The sequence below is a fragment of the Neophocaena asiaeorientalis genome, unplaced genomic scaffold (genome assembly GCF_003031525.2).
Source record: "Neophocaena asiaeorientalis asiaeorientalis breed wild unplaced genomic scaffold, Neophocaena_asiaeorientalis_V1.1 scaffold134, whole genome shotgun sequence".
NCBI lineage: Eukaryota > Metazoa > Chordata > Mammalia > Artiodactyla > Phocoenidae > Neophocaena > Neophocaena asiaeorientalis.
In genome coordinates this window covers 25,882,912-25,901,304 of record NW_020185339.1, presented here as the reverse complement: position 1 = coordinate 25,901,304, position 18,393 = coordinate 25,882,912, and the positions used below count along the sequence as shown (strand labels likewise).

Sequence of the window (18,393 nt, the reverse complement as noted above, 5' to 3'; positions counted from 1 at the left end):
GCCCCTCACCCCGAAACCGCCCTTTCACTCTAGGGCCCGCCCTGTAGCCGCCCCGAAACGCCTGATTTCTAACGCCTGGACCTCTTTAGCCCCTTACTAGTATTCACAGATGTTTCCCCACTCAAACTTTTTATCTGTTCTTTTCCCCTTTCTCTTCCTTTCCTCTTGTTACTTTTTACACTTGAATTTTTCTTTTTCCTTATCTCCTTTGACCCTACTTTCAGCTCGCTTTCCATCCACTCACGTGTTGTTTTGTGCCTTACCTATCCTTTTTTTCCCCAGGATACTTTTAAACTCTTTCAACATGCCCACCCACCTTCACATTTCCTATATCAAAAGCACCTTTTCAGTGTTTTCTGAGTTTAATTTTGTGCAAGGGAGAGTCGAGGCCCAGTTTTGGCACCACCTAGCCTAGTTTACATCCTACTGGTCCTACAACAGTTTCTTCTCCCCCAATCCTTTTTTTTTTTCTTAATACTGGCGCGTTTCACCTTCCTGTTAGTCATTTCTGTTTCATCACAGCCTCCTTTACCCTTCCTCACTTTACCCTTTTCCTTTCTCCAACTTTAAGTTATTTTCAAATTCTTTTTAGACCAAGATCACTCCATGGATGAAATGACAGCTGTGGTGAAGATTGAAAAAGGAGTTGGTGGCAATAATGGGGGCAATGGTAATGGTGGTGGTGCCTTTTCTCAGGCTCGAAGCAGCAGCACAGGCAGTAGCAGCAGCAGTGGAGGAGGAGGAGGGCAGGTAAGTGATGATCTGGACAGAGTGGGGAAGGTGTTGAGAGGATGTAAATATTCGTAGATGATTGTCTTACTTTTCATAGGAAAATTTTTAAGAAAGGGCTGAACTTTTATAGATAGGGAAGTAAGCACAGAGAGACAAGTAGCTTGGAGATCCCCCAAATGAGAATTTCAGCAGTATAGATAGGTCAGCTTTTTGTTTGGGTTTTTTTTGTTGTTGTTGTTGTTTTGCTGTTTATATTTTGTGTACTACCCCCTGGGCTGGCAGATGGATGTCACTAAAGGAACTCCTTTCCTCTCCTTTATTTCTGGCCAGGAATCCCAGCCATCCCCTTTGGCCCTCCTGGCAGCAACTTGCAGCAGAATTGAGTCACCCAATGAAAACAGCAACAACTCCCAGGGCCCAAGCCAGTCAGGGGGCACAGGTGAGCTTGACCTCACAGCCACACAACTTTCCCAGGGTGCCAATGGCTGGCAGATCATCTCTTCCTCCTCTGGGGCTACCCCTACCTCGAAGGAACAGAGTGGCAGCAGTACCAATGGCAACAATGGCAGTGAGTCTTCCAAGAATCGCACGGTCTCTGGTGGGCAGTATGTTGTGGCTGCCACCTCCAACCTACAGAACCAGCAAGTCCTGACAGGACTGCCTGGAGTGATGCCTAATATTCAGTATCAAGTAATCCCACAGTTCCAGACCGTTGATGGGCAACAGCTGCAGTTTGCTGCCACTGGGGCCCAAGTGCAGCAGGATGGTTCAGGTCAGATACAGATCATACCAGGTGCAAACCAACAGATCATCACAAATCGAGGAAGTGGAGGCAACATCATTGCTGCTATGCCAAACCTACTCCAGCAGGCTGTCCCCCTCCAAGGCCTGGCTAATAATGTACTCTCAGGACAGACTCAGTATGTGACCAATGTACCAGTGGCCCTGAATGGGAATATTACCTTGCTACCTGTCAACAGCGTTTCTGCAGCTACCTTGACTCCTAGCTCTCAGGCAGTCACTATCAGCAGCTCTGGGTCCCAGGAGAGTGGCTCACAGCCTGTCACCTCAGGGACTGCCATCAGTTCTGCCAGTTTGGTATCATCACAAGCCAGTTCCAGCTCCTTTTTCACCAATGCCAATAGCTACTCAACAACTACTACCACCAGCAACATGGGAATTATGAACTTTACCACCAGCGGATCAGCAGGGACCAACTCTCAAAGCCAGACACCGCAGAGGGTCAGTGGGCTGCAGGGATCTGATGCTCTGAACATCCAGCAGAACCAGACATCTGGAGGCTCACTGCAAGCAAGTCAACAAAAAGAGGGAGAGCAAAACCAGCAGACGCAGCAACAACAACAAATTCTCATCCAGCCTCAACTAGTTCAAGGGGGACAGGCCCTCCAGGCCCTCCAAGCAGCCCCACTGTCAGGGCAGACCTTTACAACTCAAGCTATCTCCCAGGAAACCCTCCAGAACCTTCAGCTTCAGGCTGTTCCAAACTCTGGCCCTATCATCATCCGGACACCAACAGTGGGGCCCAATGGACAGGTCAGTTGGCAGACTCTTCAGCTGCAGAACCTCCAAGTTCAGAACCCACAGGCCCAGACAATCACCTTGGCCCCAATGCAGGGTGTTTCCTTGGGGCAGACCAGCAGCAGCAGTACTACCCTTACACCTATTGCCTCAGCTGCTTCCATCCCTGCTGGCACAGTCACTGTGAATGCTGCTCAACTCTCCTCCATGCCTGGCCTCCAGACCATTAACCTCAGTGCATTGGGTGCTTCAGGAATCCAGGTGCACCAGCTTCCAAGCCTGCCCTTGGCTATAGCAAATGCCTCAGGTAAGGCTTGAAATCTTTTGTATTTATCTCCAGAGCTACTTAGCATCCCAGCTGAAACTATTGAGTCTAAAGAAGGGAGTAGAATCTTTTGAGGGTAACACTTTCTTGAGGGCAAGTCAATTAGAGAAATAGCAATGATTCTACGTCATTTGGAACTGACTTAATGGAACCTTTTTTTCTTTTCCTCAGTTAATCTGATGAGAAAGGAGCCCTTCTGGGCAATGTCCCTGGGGTCTCTGTACTTTCAGTGCCTTTGGTGCTACGGAACAAGGGTCGGCAAACTTTTTCTGTAAAGGGCCAGACAGTAAATATTTTAGGCCTTGTGGGCCCCGTATGGTTTCAGTTACATGTACTTTTTTGTTTGGTTTTTGCAACACTTTAAAAATATAAAACCATTCTTACCAGTGAGGGCTTTATTTGGCCTGAGGGCTCACCCTTGCGGGGATAGGAATTGATTATAAACTTAACCTATTTGTAGGGCAGTTATTAAATCATCAGATACTTCTTATGTACTGTAAGCAAGGGAAAAGTGATGGATTCCAAAGGACTTTTCAACAAAATAAGTTCCCTGGTTAATCTTTAGTTAACCAGAAGAGCATACCCTCTGAGCAAGCAAGGTTTAATTTTTTCAACTCCTACTTACCTTGAAAGTACTTATGTGTATTTTTAATAAGCTTCATAGGTGATTCTCTTTTTTTTTTTTTTTTTTGTGTTTTTTTTTTTTTTTTTTTTTTTTTTTTTTTTTTTTTTTGGTGATTCTTTTTTTGTTTAATTAATTTATTTTTTGTTTCTTAGGCTTCCTAGGTGATTCTCATACTTCCTATATTAGAGAGCCACTTCCTAGTCTGCTTTGAAAGTAGTGTGTGGTTGAGAAGGGAGGGGCGAGAAAGGGAGTGGGGACCAGAATGGGGTTGGGGAGGTGGAGCTGAGAGGAGTTGGGAATCAGGAGAACTTTGAAGGGGAAAGAGTCGTCAGGGAAGAGGTATATATTGGAATGTATGTTGAATCAGTTGATGCTACTATTCAGTCATTTATTTTGAACTATGTTCACTAGTATTGGTTAATTTGAAATTTAAAACATTTATTTTAAAAGGTGAAAGTTTATTTAGAATTTATCATTTTAAATTCCATGGTGATGGAGCTAATCTTTAATAAAGCACATTAGGATACATACACATTTTTATATTCTGGCATGATATATACAAGTTATGTTGGGAAATAGTTTAATACCACCAAACTTCTACTTCTGTTGGAATATGTGTGGGTTTATTAACTGTTTACTTTTATTATAGAGTTCTCATTCCGTTTAGACTGGTTCTTATGTAAGAGAGGATAACAAATAGGCAACCATATTTCCTGCCTCTTGCAGTTTAGGAAAATCTGTGCTGGGGAGGTCTGCTCAAGTTCCCTACTTTCTTACAGTCTTGTAGTGTGTTTAAAATTAGTACATTTTGAGCCTTAACAGACAGTAATTTTCTTAGTGAATTGGAGATCTTGGAATAGAAAGTTAGAGCTGGAAGGGACCTGAGAAAATTGTCTCATACAACTGCCTTATTTTCTAGATGAGTACTTTGAGATACTGGGAAGCACTTAAGTGATGAGACTAGTTGCTGTTAGTTCTAGTCTGGGGCATTCATTCCCTGTTAGTTTTAACTTGGGACATGAGAAATCCTTTAGACTGTTTATAATGTTTCGGAAAAGATATTTTTGTTTCTTTGAAATTTAAGGCTCTAGAGCTGGCAAGTTTTTTATAGGCTAAAAATTATGGGAGTAGAAATGGGAAAAGTTTAATAAAAACTGAACCCAACAGCCTGGAAAATTAGACACTTTCTGGGTAATCTACATTTATGTGTTTGCTTTCTCTTTGCTCTTAGGTTGTTGTATCCAGCAGTTTTGCTCTTCAAAGGAAAGCAAAACTGAGATTGTTCTAGTTAGTAATAATTTGGATCCTTGCAATTTTTAAACGGTTTATAACTTCAGCTCTAAGGAACAGTTCTGAGACACTTTCATTGCTAAATCATGCTCTGGGGAAGTCTGCCATTTACTATGTCATAAGATAGGGCTACCGACCTAGCTGTTACTGATGGTCTCTGAGCTCTAGAAAATGCATGCCTTTTTGTAAGGTAGCAGCAGTTTGTCATTCACTAAGGAGAGAATGAGGCTCTGAAAGGCCATTTTGTGAGAGTTGAGATTGCTTTATTAATAGTGGTTTCTGAAGATACATGTTTCTTACTTTCTGGTTAGTCATACTTGTGCAACATTTTTTTCCCCTTCAATTGATCTGACTTCAGCCTTAATGAAAGATAATAAAGTCATTTCCTGGAAGCTTAGTGCTCCTTAGCTGTTGTGTGGCTGCTACAAAGTGTCTCATATATAGTTATTTGTGATATATGGTTTTTCTGGTATATAGTTATTTTATTAGAAAAACTCAACCTCTTGGCAGTATGATGTAGTGGAAAGAGCTTTGGATATGAAATCATGTTGTAAGCTACAACATACAGAGAGGTAGGTAGATAGCACTCTGCAAAGTGAGACATTATTATTACATGGTTGTGGAAGACTGCAGCTTAGTATGTTTACTTTTCTTTCTTTTTCTTTCTTTTTTTTTTGGCCACACTGCACAGCTTGTGGGATCCTAGTTACCCAACCAGGGATCTAAGGAACCCATCCCCCCCCCCGCCCCCCAGCAGTGGAGGCAAGGAGTCCCAACCACTGGACTGCCAGGGAATTCCCACATTTATTACTTTTTAAAAGTAACGTTTAAAAATCTTCTAAGCTCTCATTTTGACTTTCACTATGTTTGTTTGCTTGAATATACAGGCAAAGGCACAAACTTAGAACCAAATAAGCCCGCCATCTCTGTATTCCTGTTTTTCACAGCTCTGCCCCTGGTGGGTGGTAGTGAAGAAGAGACCACCCAGTAAACTGAGTTTAGTTTCCAGACAGTGAAATGATCTATAGGCTCTTAGTTTTTGTTGTTTTTTAAGTTAGCAGCTTTTTTTTTTAATCAACACCCTTTCCCCTTTATCAGCACCCTTTTCCCTTTCATTTTCTAGTCATATGCTCAAAGATCTTGGTTTTTTGTTTTTTTGGTTTTTTTTTTTTAAGCTTAAAGCTTCAGATTTTTTCTCAGCCACTGCTAAATCCAGAAAACTCTTCCCCCAGGTTGGGGAGGGGCCTGGTTTTGAAAGACTTAGTTTGGATGACTTTGTGGGAGTTCTGCCTAATAAAGAGTGCAGGGGTGGGCTTTGGCAAGAGAATAGAGCACATTTCCTTGATGGCTATAATTCACTCAAGAAGCAAACTTCAGGCACTAAAAATAAAAATTTCACATCTGCTCAGTTTTATCGGGGTCAGGAAAATGTCTCCTCTTAGAAGTTAAGTTGAATGCGATACCAGAGTTGGTTTGCCAAGTGTCGCTAAACTTGGGGTCAGATTGCTGAGACCTAATTTGTTAAGAGAGTTGTATTTTAGACTAGTTCATTTGAACATTAGTGATAAGTAGGTTTAGAGGATTTAAATGTGTTCAAAATTAACATTCTAGTGCAAAAGGTCATACAAGAGAATTTTCTATTTTAAAATAATACTTTTATCAAATATAAAATGTTTCTGCATCATTTGTTGTATCTAATATTATATTTGATTCCTAGTGTGATTTTTTAAGTGCTTTTTAAACGAGTTCAGTTTAAGTAGAAAAGGTCTCCTTTAAAACCTAGGCGCCTTGATTGATTTGAAAAGACTGAGAAGGCAGTCTTGAGACCTTTTCAATTGCTCCTATTTATTCATTCCAGTGGCTTTCTGTCAATGACGTCATTGTTAAATCCTGTTGCATTGTGTAATGTGGCCATTTTAGTTCTTAATTAAATAACGAGCACAAGGGTGCCTAGTGTTTCAGAAAAATTTAGTATCTGTTCTCATATCTCCCTTTCCCTTTAATTGTTCTACTTTGTAAAGTAGCATATAAATGTTGGCACTAAAAATTTAGTTCTGCTCATTCCTTGCTTCTGATTGTTTTGTTTTCCCTCCTTGAAAATGTTTTAAATGTAAGATGAACATCTGTAGAAAAGCTTTATTACATAACGCTTTGTAAGTTACTGGCTGGGTGTCTGTAAACATTAATAGATAATAATTAGTTGAAATTTTTCAATTTGCTGTTTAATTGAAAAACAGGCATATTTTTCATATTTCATACAGAAGGGATATCACAATAGTACTATCCCTTTCTGTAACATTTAGCATTATTATACAGGCCCTGGTGTTCTGAAGCATTATTTAAAAGGTATATGCCACACTATGACTACATTGTTAATACTATTCTAGGTTTTAAGAATTGGGCCCCTTAAAAGACCCTGAAAAAGTTTCTGAAGAAAGTTTTTTTCTTCAGAGTTGGTTGCAAATCTGGGCTGTAATTTGAATTTATACTTTTCCTTCCAGTGTTTTTTAATTTTAATTAATTATTTATTTATTTAAAAAATATTCGTTTATTTATTTGGCTGTTCCCAGTCTTAGTTGCGGCACGGATCTCTGTTGTGGTGTGCAGGATTTTTAGTTGCAGCATGTATGTGGGATCTAGTTCCCTGACCAGGGATCGAACTTGGGCCCTCTGCACTGGGAGCGTGGAGTCTTAACCACTGGACCACTGGGGAAGTCCCTCACTCCAGTGTGTTTTAAACTGTGAGTGGCTTATGGAAACTGCATAGTATAACTCGTTTGACAAGTTGGGCGTGCCTGTCTAATTTACTATGAATCCTTCTCACCCTATATCTGTGTGCAAAATAAATAATAATTTAATGATTTCAAAGAAGCGGTTAAAATATAAAATATCCAGGTCAAGACAAAGACTTGCCCATTACAAGATGAGAGAACTCAGTTAAAAATCTACATCTCTGAAGGAATTCCCTGGTGGTCCAGTGGTTAGGACTCGGCTCTTTTCACTGCTGTGGGCCTGGGTTCATTCTCTGGTCAGGGAACTGAGATCCTGCAAGCTGCAAGGTGAGGCCAAAACAACAGAAAAACAAAACAAAAAATCTACATCTCTGAAAAAAAAATTTTAAACGGTTTTCACAGGAAATCAAATATTTGCTGCAAATAATCTAAGTAAGGTTAAATGCTATTGAGATGGATCATTTCAGATTATTCCATATGTTCTTCATTAACTTGACCCTGTTTGGATTGCTTAGAAAGGGGGTGAGGATCCCCTCCAATTCCCTCCTTTTTTTAAAAAAATATATTTATTTGGTTGTGCTGGGTCTTAGTTGCAGCAGGCGGGTTCCTTAGCTGCAGTTCGTGGGCTCCTTAGTTGCGGCATGCATGTGGGATCTAGTTCCCCGACCAGGGATCGAGCCCGGGCCCCCTGCATTGGGAGCATGGAGTCTTAGCCACTGTGCCACCAAGGAAGTGCCTCCAATACCCTCCTTTTGGAAACCTAAGGTGTAGAAAGATTCAGTGACTTGCCAAAGGTCACTGACAAAATTTGCAGAGTGATAGAGGTCTTCTGACTTCAGATCAGTATCCTTTCCACTACACTACTACTCTCTTTTTTAAATAAATTTGTTTATTTTTGGCTGTGTTGGGTCTTTGTTGCTGCATGCGGGCTTTCTCTAGTTACGGTGATGGGGGCTACTCTTCATTGTGGTGCATGTGCTTCTCATTGCAGTGGCTTCTCGTTGCAGAGCATGGGCTCTAGGCGCACGGGCTTCAGTAGTTGTGGCTCGTGGGCTGTAGAGCGCAGGCTTAGTAGTTGCGGTACACAGCCTTAGTTGCTCCGCCGCATGTGGGATCTTCCCAGCCCAGGGTTCAAACCCATGTCCCCTGCAATGGCAGGCGGATTCTTAACCACTGCGCCACCAGGGAAGTCTGAATTTTAGCAAAATTTATTGAGCATTTATTGTGTGTCAGATGTGTTAGGCTCTTGGAATTCATTGAAACAGGTATGTTCCCGGGCCTTCTTGGAGCTCCAGTTGCTGTTGCGTTATAGTTACCTACACTTAGTGCAACGAGAAGCCCGCCCACCGCAATGTAGAGTAGTCCCTGCTCATCGCAACTAGAGAAAAGCCCATGCACAGCAACAAAGACCCAGCGCAGCCAAAAATAAAATAAATTTATTTAAAAAAATAAATAAAAATGCTGTCATGTCCTTTAATACTTGTTTTTACTTCTACTTATAATTTTGGCTCAAGTTTGTAAAAGAAGATGCATGGAAAGAGGAAAGAGATTTGTATATATATTGTGATGTACTTAATGATATTTTTGCTTGGTTGCTGTTAAATCCCTAGCATTTATGTAGTTTTAGGAAAAATTGATTAAAACAAAAGAATATGAAAAGTAATATAGATATTTTTAAATAATTATTTTTAGTTGTGGTAAAAACCACATAACATAAAATATACATACCATCTTAACCATTTTAAAGTGTACATACAGTTCAGTGATATCAAGTATGTTCACATTGTTATGCAACAGATCTCTAAAACTTTTTCATCTTACAAAACTGAAACACTACCTATACCTATTAAAATCCTATTTCCCCCTCTTCCCAGCCCCTTGCAGCCATACAAAGTAGGTTCTACTTTGTATTTCTATGAATTTGACTACCTTAGATACCTCATGTAAGTGGAATCATAGGGTATTTGTCTTTTTGCAACAAGCTTATTTCATCTAGCATAATGTCTTGTAAGCTTATCCGTATTGTAGCATGTGACAGGATTTCCTTCCTTTTTAATGCTGAATAATATTCCATTGTATGTATATACTACATTTTCTTTATCCGTTCATCTGTGATGGCCATTTGGCTTTCTTCCACCTCTTGGCAATGGTGAATAGTGTGGCTGTGACTTGGGTGTGCAAATATCTCTTTGAGATCCTGCTTTCAGTTCTTTTGGATATATACCCAGAAGTAGGATTGCTGGATCATATGGTAATTCTATTTTTTTTAATTTTTAATTTTTTCATTTATTTATTTATTTCTGGCCGTGCCGTGCGGCTTGCGGGGATCTCAGTTCTGCGACCAGTGATTGAACCTGGGCCCCAGCAGTGAAAGCGCCAAGTCCTAACCAGCGGAACGTCAGGGAACTCCCAAGTAATTCTGTTTTTAATTTTCTGAGGAAATGTATTTTGTAGCTTTGCTTTTAGCTTCTATAAACAAAGATTTTAAAAAACTACATTTCCATACTATGTTTTCAGTTAGAACTACATTTTAAGCTTTTTTGTCTGACTATAAGATTATTTCCAGATAAGATTATTTACAGATTTCCTATAAGATTATTTCCAGATTTCGTAATCTAATGGAGCAAGATCATTAATACACTATAGCTGATATCCAGCTGCTTTTACATTATTTAAATACGGATATTTGTAATGTAAGATGCTTAAAATGGAGCTCAAGGATTGAGATTTGAGACAGGAATTATTACCGTTTAAGATTGCACATGAAAAATTGTCATGATAGGGAATTCCCTGGCGGTCCAGTGGTTAGGACTCCAAGCTTCCACTGCAGGGGGCGTGGGTTTGATTCCTGGTCGGGGAACTAATATCCCACAAGCTGTGCGGCACGACAAAAAAATTTAATTTTAATTTTATTTTATTTTAATAAGTTTATTTTATTTATTTATTTTTGGCTGCATTGGGTCTTTGTTGCTGCGTGTGGGCTTTCTCTAGTTGTGGCGAGCAGGGGCTACTCTTCATTGCAGTGCGCAAGCTTCTCATTGCTGCAGTGGCTTCTCTTGTTGCGGGCTTAGTAGTTGTGGCTCGCGGGCTCTAGAGCACAGGCTCAGTAGTTGTGGTGCATGGTTTAGTTGTTCCGTGGCATGTGGAATCTTCCCAGACCAGGGATCGAACCCATGTCCCCTGCACTGGCAGGTGGATTCTTAACCACTGTGCCACCAGGGAAGTCCTGATTTTATTATTTTTTTAATACAGCAGGTACAATGTTGTTTTTTTTTTTTTTTAAGGGAAATTGGGGCCGGATTGTGAAGGGTCGTTTATTATGCATTTCTTTTTTATATTTATGTTATTTATTTATTATTTTTGGCTGTGTTGGGTCTTCGTTGCTACACGCGAGCTTTCTCTAGTTGCCTGAGCGGGGGCTACTCTTCTTTGCGATGCGCAGGCTTCTCATTGCGGTGGCTTCTCTTGTTGCAGAGCACGGGCTTTAGGCATGTGAGCTTCAGTAGTTGTGGTACGCAGGCTTTAGAGCGCAGGCTCGGTAGTTGTAGTGCATTGGCTTAGTTGCTCCGCGGCATGTGGGATCTTCCTGGACCAGGGCTTGAACCTGTGTCCCCTGCATTGGCAGGTGGATTCTCAACCACTGCGCCACCAGGGAAGTCCCCACATTGTATTATTTTTAACTGAAATGTGAAATTCAGATGCATCCAGACTTAAATTACTGATGGTTCTTTGATTTATTCCTGAAAACATTCTGATGAATAATTGACTTAAGTCTTAAAATTTTATTGCAATAACCAGAATGGAGACATTATAAAGTATTATCATATTACATTATCTAGATGGGTTTTACCATACAAATTTAAGAAATAGGCATTTAAAAAAAAAAAAAAAAAAGAAATAGGCATTTAAACTTTAAGAAATAGGCACATGTAATAAGGGTTACATGAAATAGGCACTTTCATTTCCCGTACTTCTTTCCTAGCGTTGAAAATTTTTACTCCATGGACTGTTTGGTTTTAATCATAGCTTTGCTTGCAAAGGAGTTTGATGCTGTTTAAAAGTGGTACCACCCAAGAAATTGGTCCCTTTCCAAAAAGCTAAGCCTCAAACTTAAACAAACTTTTCATTTTTTTAGCTCCATAAAGCGTCAGTATTATAGATAGTATTGTCCAGAATGATTCTCTTAATGAGAATGTTACTGAAGGACTACTAATGTTGCATCATCTGAAGACCCCCTCATAAAAGCAAGGTATCGCAGGACCACAGTAGAGCAGATGGTTTGGAGATACCTGGCATTGTGCTCAGCATGCTCTACAATATTGTACCTAGAGGAAACAAAAATATAAATGTTATGTTTGGAAAACATGAGCTTCTGTTCAGAAGTCAAGTTCTAAGGCTTTTCTAGTTCTGGTTCAAAACCACCATCAGGCCCATGCAGCTGCCTTCTGAAACCTGAAATGGAGGCTGAAAATGAAAGCTACTGCTGCACATGAATGGTTCTGTTTATAAATGAGTCACATTGTGTCATGTCTCCTGTTTTCTTATACCACCTCCACACCACCCCCATTTCTATTCCCAACCTCCCGTGAGATGTTGGTACTATTGAACAAACACAGGCACTCGCTAAAGAGTACTGTTTTTTCTTTTTTTTCCTGTTTGCTATGCTGCTGTTAGGAGGGAAAATGAAATGACTCTTTGAAAGTACAATATAAAAATCCACAAAATTGTTGGGAGATTGGGAACAGTTGTTGGGAAAAGTTTTTCTACTTGGTTAGTACTCTTCTGGATGGGAAGTTATAGATGACTGACTGTAAGTGGGATCTTAAAGCCAAAATACCGCGGTTTGTTTTTTGTTTTAAATACTGTTTTTGCAGATGAACAAGTCTCACATTCTGTGTAGTATAAGATTGAACAGTTTAGCTGGATGAAATAACTCCAGCTCTGAAACTAGAAGTAACTAAAAATCCTTTGTGAAAGAAAAAGAAAGTTTGTCCTGAATGAGATATTCAGTGTAGACAGGGGAGTGATACACTAGGATCCAAATCATGACTTTGCTTCTTACTGGCTATGTGACTTAGGGGAAGTTCTTCATCCGCTATGAGCTGAGGTTTCTTTATCTGTAAAAGAGCGTTAGTTAGTATTAATATTTACCCCCATGGGATTATTAAGATTAAATGAGGTAGAGAACATGCGAGAGCACATAATAGGTGCTCAACACATATTAGTGCCCACCTCTCAATAAAAGTTCTGTCTTCCATCCATTTAAAAGTAGGATTTTAATCAGTTAGTTGAAGGCAGCTCTTTCAAGTTGTTGTGTCTAGACCTTCACGTTCTTTCTCACCCATTATGTTTCTTGTCCATTGGTGTAGTCATTGAACTACCACAACTGCCAAAGGAAGTAAATTCCAACCAGTATGCTTTGTTCTTTCATAAACCATTCTAGTAAAAACAGTAGTTGACAGTAGAGGTTTTTAAGATTACCCATGGATTTTCTGTTTCTTCATCTCTCGTTGGCCTGGTTATGAACTTGATGTAGACTGTTTGATAGAAAAACATTCTCCTTGATGAACACTTTGTTGACACTTCATATAATGATAATTAGGTTTCTCAATTTCTGTTTCAATGAATCATTTTTCTGTCCCTATTTTCTTAAGAGTTGTTTGGTTTTCTGTACATTAAAACAATTTTATTTTTTCCTTTTACCTTTCGAGAACTTGGTTTTACTCAATCACTGTTTTACTTCCTTTTGTAATCTCAGCTAATTCCTGTCTCACCTATCTCACCCCCACCCCCCGAGAAAAAACTCAACACTTCAAAAATGATTGTGAAATAATTTAAGACATCTAGGCAGGTGTAAAGGATAATACAGTGGATATTCTTTTACCCATATCCCAGGTCACAAAATGGTACATTATAAATATTATTAAAGCTCACAAGATTTGTCTGCCCTTCTAAAATTTTTTATAATTGCTGCTGAACTGTATGTTTTATCAAGTAATGGTTGTGTGTGTAAACTCACTTGTTTTAATCTTCTATCGCAAAAGGAAAGTAAAAAATTGAGAAACTGGTTAGGTCTGAACCGACTCAATTTAGTGATTTTGGAATTTCTTGACTTCTGTTCATCTAAGAACAAGGATGATTATAGCTGCTCAGTTCTTTCTGGTGATGTAAATTCACAGATGTACAAATACATACAAACAAATATCTAAGACCTTTGTTAGCTGCTCTTTGTACAGTTTTAGGTATGTCAGTGTTTTAGATCTTAAATGCCTGAAGGGCAGGAACCACCTCTGTTTTTCTCTATACAGAGCATGTTTGGTACCATAAACATATAGGTACAGAATAAATGATCTAAAGGGAGAACACTGGTTATGCACACTGCTATGTAAATTACAGTTTCATTGTGGGAAATGGGGAAATTCAAAGCATTCACTTTATAAATATCTATAGAGCTAAAATTAGAAAACTTACCTTTGAGGATAGGAAAAAAATATTTTATTTTTTTGGCCATGCTGCGTGGCTTATGAGGTCTCAGTTCCCGAGGGATTGAACCCAGGCCGAGGCAGTGAAAGCCCAGAATCCTAACCACTAGGCCACCAGGTAACTCCCTAAATATCTTTTTAAGTAACCTGTTTAAGCGATATTGGTAAAAACATTAAACAATGCAAATAATACTGAAAGTAAAGTAAATATTATTCAAATAATAATGAAAGTAAAGTAAAAATTTATTGAACATTAACTATCCAAAGAAAATCACTTTTGAAATTTTGGTGATCATCCTTCCAGATATCTTTTTGTACCTTTGTGTACAATTTACAAAGAAGTCTGCATATTGTTTTATGAAGTAGAATCATACTATTCACAATTCTCCATAATCCTATATTTACTGAATAGAATACCATAAACATATTTTCCATAAATAATAATAAATATACATCTACATCATCATTTTAAATGATTGTATGGGAATTCCTTAGTATGTTTGTACTAGGATATGCTTAACCCTACTGATACACTTTTTTTTCTAAAATTTCACTGTCATAAGTAATGCTCTGGTGAATATTGTTGTTTATACTTTCTAGATTAAAATTTTGTAAGTGAGCAATTCTACTTCTAGATATATTTCTAGGAGAAATGAAAACGTACATCCACACAGAAACTTGTACACAGATGTTTGTAGCAGCACTATTCATAATACCCAAAAGGTGGAAACAACCTAAATGTCCAATGGATAAACAAAAGTAGTATATCCATTTGATGAAATATTATTCAGCCATAAAAAGAAATGAAGTAGTGATACATGCTACAATGTGAATGAACCTGGAAAACATTCTGTTAAGTGAAAGAAGCCAGACAAAAAAAGGTCACATATTGTATGACTCCATTTATATGAAATATCTAGAATAGGAAAATCCATAGAGACAGTGATTGCCAGAAGATGGGGTGAGGGGAGAATGGGCAGTGATTCGTTAACGGACAGAGGGGCTTTTCTAGGGTGATGAAAGTTTTGAAAATAGAGGGAGGTGGTAGTCGCACAACATCGTGAATGCACTAAATGCCACCTAATTGTACACTTTTTTTTTTTTGCTGTACGCGGGCCTCTCACTGTTGTGGCTTCTCCGATTGCGGAGCACAGGCTCCGGATGCGCAGGCTCAGCGGCCATGGCTCACGGGCCCAGCCGCTCCGCGGCATGTGGGATCCTCCCGGACCGGGGCACGAACCCGTGTCCCCTGCATCGGTAGGGGGACTCTCAACCACTGCGCCACCAGGGAAGCCTGACACTTTGTTTTAATAATTCTTCCTTTATGAAAGTTTTAATATTTTCCCTTATTACTACTTAAAATTTTTTTTTCCTAATTAGTCTCTTATTCTTTCAGATGAATTGGACATATTTTGTCAGGTTCCCCTAATAAAATCTTTTGGAATTTTTATTTTGATTGACTCATACTATACTTTCATTATTTTCTTATTGATCCTACACATTTCTTGCTAACTTTAAGCTTCGTATTGTATAGTTTTCGTTGCTATTGCAAATAGGATCTTTTCTTCCATTTTATTTCTAACTGGCTCTTATTTGTATATAGGAAACCTATTGACTTATTGTGTGTTAATTTTAAAATGGCTGTATTACAATCTTATTGCTTTCAATAATTGTTAGTGACTTTCTTTAGTGATTTTTAGTTATTTTCCAGGTATACTGTCATGTCATCTACAAATAATTTTACCTACTCCTTTTTAATATTTGTACCTCATTTCATTCTTGTCTTTTTAAATAAGAGTCACAATAGTAGGGATCCTTGTTTTATATTTCACTTTCAGAGGGGTGATTTTAAATTACTGCATAATATTATATCAAGTTGTTTGCCACAGTTTATTTCTCTTTTGTCAAATATTCAGGCAGTTTCAAGATTTCCTGTATTTTAAATATAGAATATAATAGAACATATAGTTTTCTCATTTTATTTATTTATTTATTTATTTATGGCTGCGTTGGGTCTTCATTGCTGCATGTGGGCTTTTCTCTAGTTGCAGCTAGCTAGCGAGGGCTACTCTTCATTGTGGTGCGCGGGTTTCTCATTGCACTTCTCTTGTTGCGGAGCACGGTCTCTAGGCGCACGGGCTTCAGTAGTTGTGGCATGCGGGCTCAGCTGCTCTGCGGCATGTGGGATCTTCCAGGACCAGGGCTCAAAGCCGTGTCCCCTGCATTGGTAGGCGGATTCTTAACCACTGCACCACCAGGGAAGTCCAGTTTTCTCATTTTAAATCATTTTCTTAGAATAAGTCCTCAAGAGTATGTTAGCTGATTCATTTATTACATAATCAGTATTAAAAGAACAGAACAGAAAACTCAGAATATGTTAAATAAAATGCATACATCTGAATTATTCATTGCCATATTAAGCAAAAGTTGAAGGAAACCAGTTTAGGAAAAGGAATTCACAAATGCATAGGTGAACATCTGTATATTTTCATGGAGTAGCATTTCCATCTTTTATTCTTTTGTCATATTGTCATTGACAGTTTAAAGCTGTGATGTGTTTCTGTAACACTAGATATAAATAGAGTATCTGCTTAGTATTTATCTAGTAAACTGGACAAATTAAGACAAGGAGAAGTCTAATTCTCATATTAAAAAGTTACCTTGGGGTTTATGCTTGGGAGGTTTAAAATGTCAACTGGGGGCTTCCCTGGTGGTGCAGTGGTTGGGAGTCGGCCTGCCAGTGCGGGGCACACGGGTTCGAGCCCTGGTTTGGGAAGATCCCACATGCCGCGGAGCAACTAAGCCCGTGAGCCACAACTACTGAGCCTGCGTGCCGCAACTACTGAAGCCCATGCACCTAGAGCCCGTGCTCCGCAAGAAGATAAGCCACCACAGTGAGAAGCCGATGCACCGCAACGAGGAGTAGCCTCCGCTCGCCGCAACTAGAGAAAGCCCGTGTGCAGCAACGAAGACCCAACGCAGCCAAAAATAAATATAAGTTAAATAAGTAAATTTAAGTAAATAAATAAAAGGTGCCTTCTTGAAAAACAAAAAAATGTCAGCTGTACTGTATCAGATTATATAATTGCACTGTGGATATAAACTTAGAGAGCCCTATCATTAAAAGGTACCCAATATGTAGGTGCCTATTTACATTGTCACTTCAGGGATCTCAGGATGGTATGGAGCTGAAGAGTTAACTTCCTTTTTTTTTTTTTGGCCCCGCCGAGTGGCATGTGGGATCTTAGTTCCCCAGCCAGGGATCGAACCTGCACCCCCTGCATTGGAAGCGCAGAGTCTTAACCACTGGACCTCCAGGGAAGTCCCCTGAAGAGTTACTTCTTAATATTAATTCAGATTTTTATGCTTAATGTTACTGTATTATGGTTATAAATATATAAAGTTTATTTGTGCAAATGAATAGTAATTGAGGGGAAGATGAAAAGGATAATAATAGTTAATTTGTTGTGATGGTAGAATTTGGGATATTTTCACCCCCTTTTTGGTTTTCATTACTGTTAATAGTACTATAAATATTTTTTAGACTGTTATTTACAGAACATGATAGATGGCTACTATTATTCATTTTTCTTCAGGCCCTACTAGAGAAATTAATTTGGTCTTGTTAGCGAAAGCCTCTAGTATACTTGAGTTTGAGGTACTTATCTTTACTATGTACATCTCTACTTTGCTTCAGCATTCTTTCATGCTTTATCATCAAACAGCATCTCCTTGCTATATTTTATCTAGGAAAATTTCTGAAAACGTGAAATTTTATCCACAGCTTCTTTCTCCTTTCAGAAGTATACAGTGTATTCAGAACAGTTATTTCTGCATTACTAATCAACCCCAGGCTATTTTTAATGGGAATTATGTATAATTTGAAGACTTCGATATGATTATCCTTTTTCAGTGGTAAATCCAGTGGTTAGAAACAAAATATTAGATTACTGTGCATTTTATTCTTTGTTTTACAGTATTTATTGCTGCTGTTTTAAACACTAATGATACAATTTGGTGTTACAACTCCCCTAGGTAAATTCAAAAGAACATACTGTGGGTAGTAATGGTACATGTGTAGATGGGAGGAAAAAAACATTAAAAGTCACATTTAGCCTTTTTATTTTCTTAATATACAGTGACTTACTGAGTACCTCCTAAGTGCCAGGAACAATGCTAGGTATGCTGTATTTTAATTTTTATTAGTTATCCCAGTATCCTTTTTGCCCTTGAGGAAAGTAAGGCTCAGAGAGGTTCCTTGGCTAATAAGTGGTGAAACCAGGATTCATACCTAAGTTTGTCCAACTGCACCATTATAGTGCATTACAGTGTATGTAATGGCCCTTATTAATTTTAATCATCAGAGACTCTCAGTAATTTAAAATGTCAGTTGAATATGAACAGTTCGAAAGTCAGTCAAGGGAATTCCCTGGTGGTCCAGTGGTTAGGATTGTGTTCATCTCTCCTTTAATCAGGGAAGTGATAGAGGCATGAAATAAGTCCAAAATTAATTTTTCTCATTCTCCTATTTATTGTATCACTTTCGTGTTCTTACTAAACCAAACGACTGTATTCTCTTTTTTTAAAAAAGGGTGTCTTTTTAAATTTTTTATTATTTTTAAAATTCTTATTAAAATTTTTTTTTTGGCTGGGCCATGTGACTTGCAG

General features: G+C 38.8%; 1 protein-coding gene across 1 annotated transcript in view; it reads left to right on the top strand.

Moving 5' to 3' along the window:
* The first annotated feature begins 56 nt into the window (after positions 1 to 56).
* Positions 57 to 18,393, top strand: part of SP1 (Sp1 transcription factor) — a 40,639-nt gene continuing 22,302 nt past the window's right edge. Inside the window, exons 1-2 of the mRNA XM_024736540.1 lie at positions 57 to 750; positions 1,063 to 2,578. Coding sequence (XP_024592308.1) covers positions 607 to 750; positions 1,063 to 2,578 — 1,660 coding nt within the window. The 5' untranslated portion in view covers positions 57 to 606. The remainder of the gene's footprint in view (positions 751 to 1,062; positions 2,579 to 18,393) is intronic.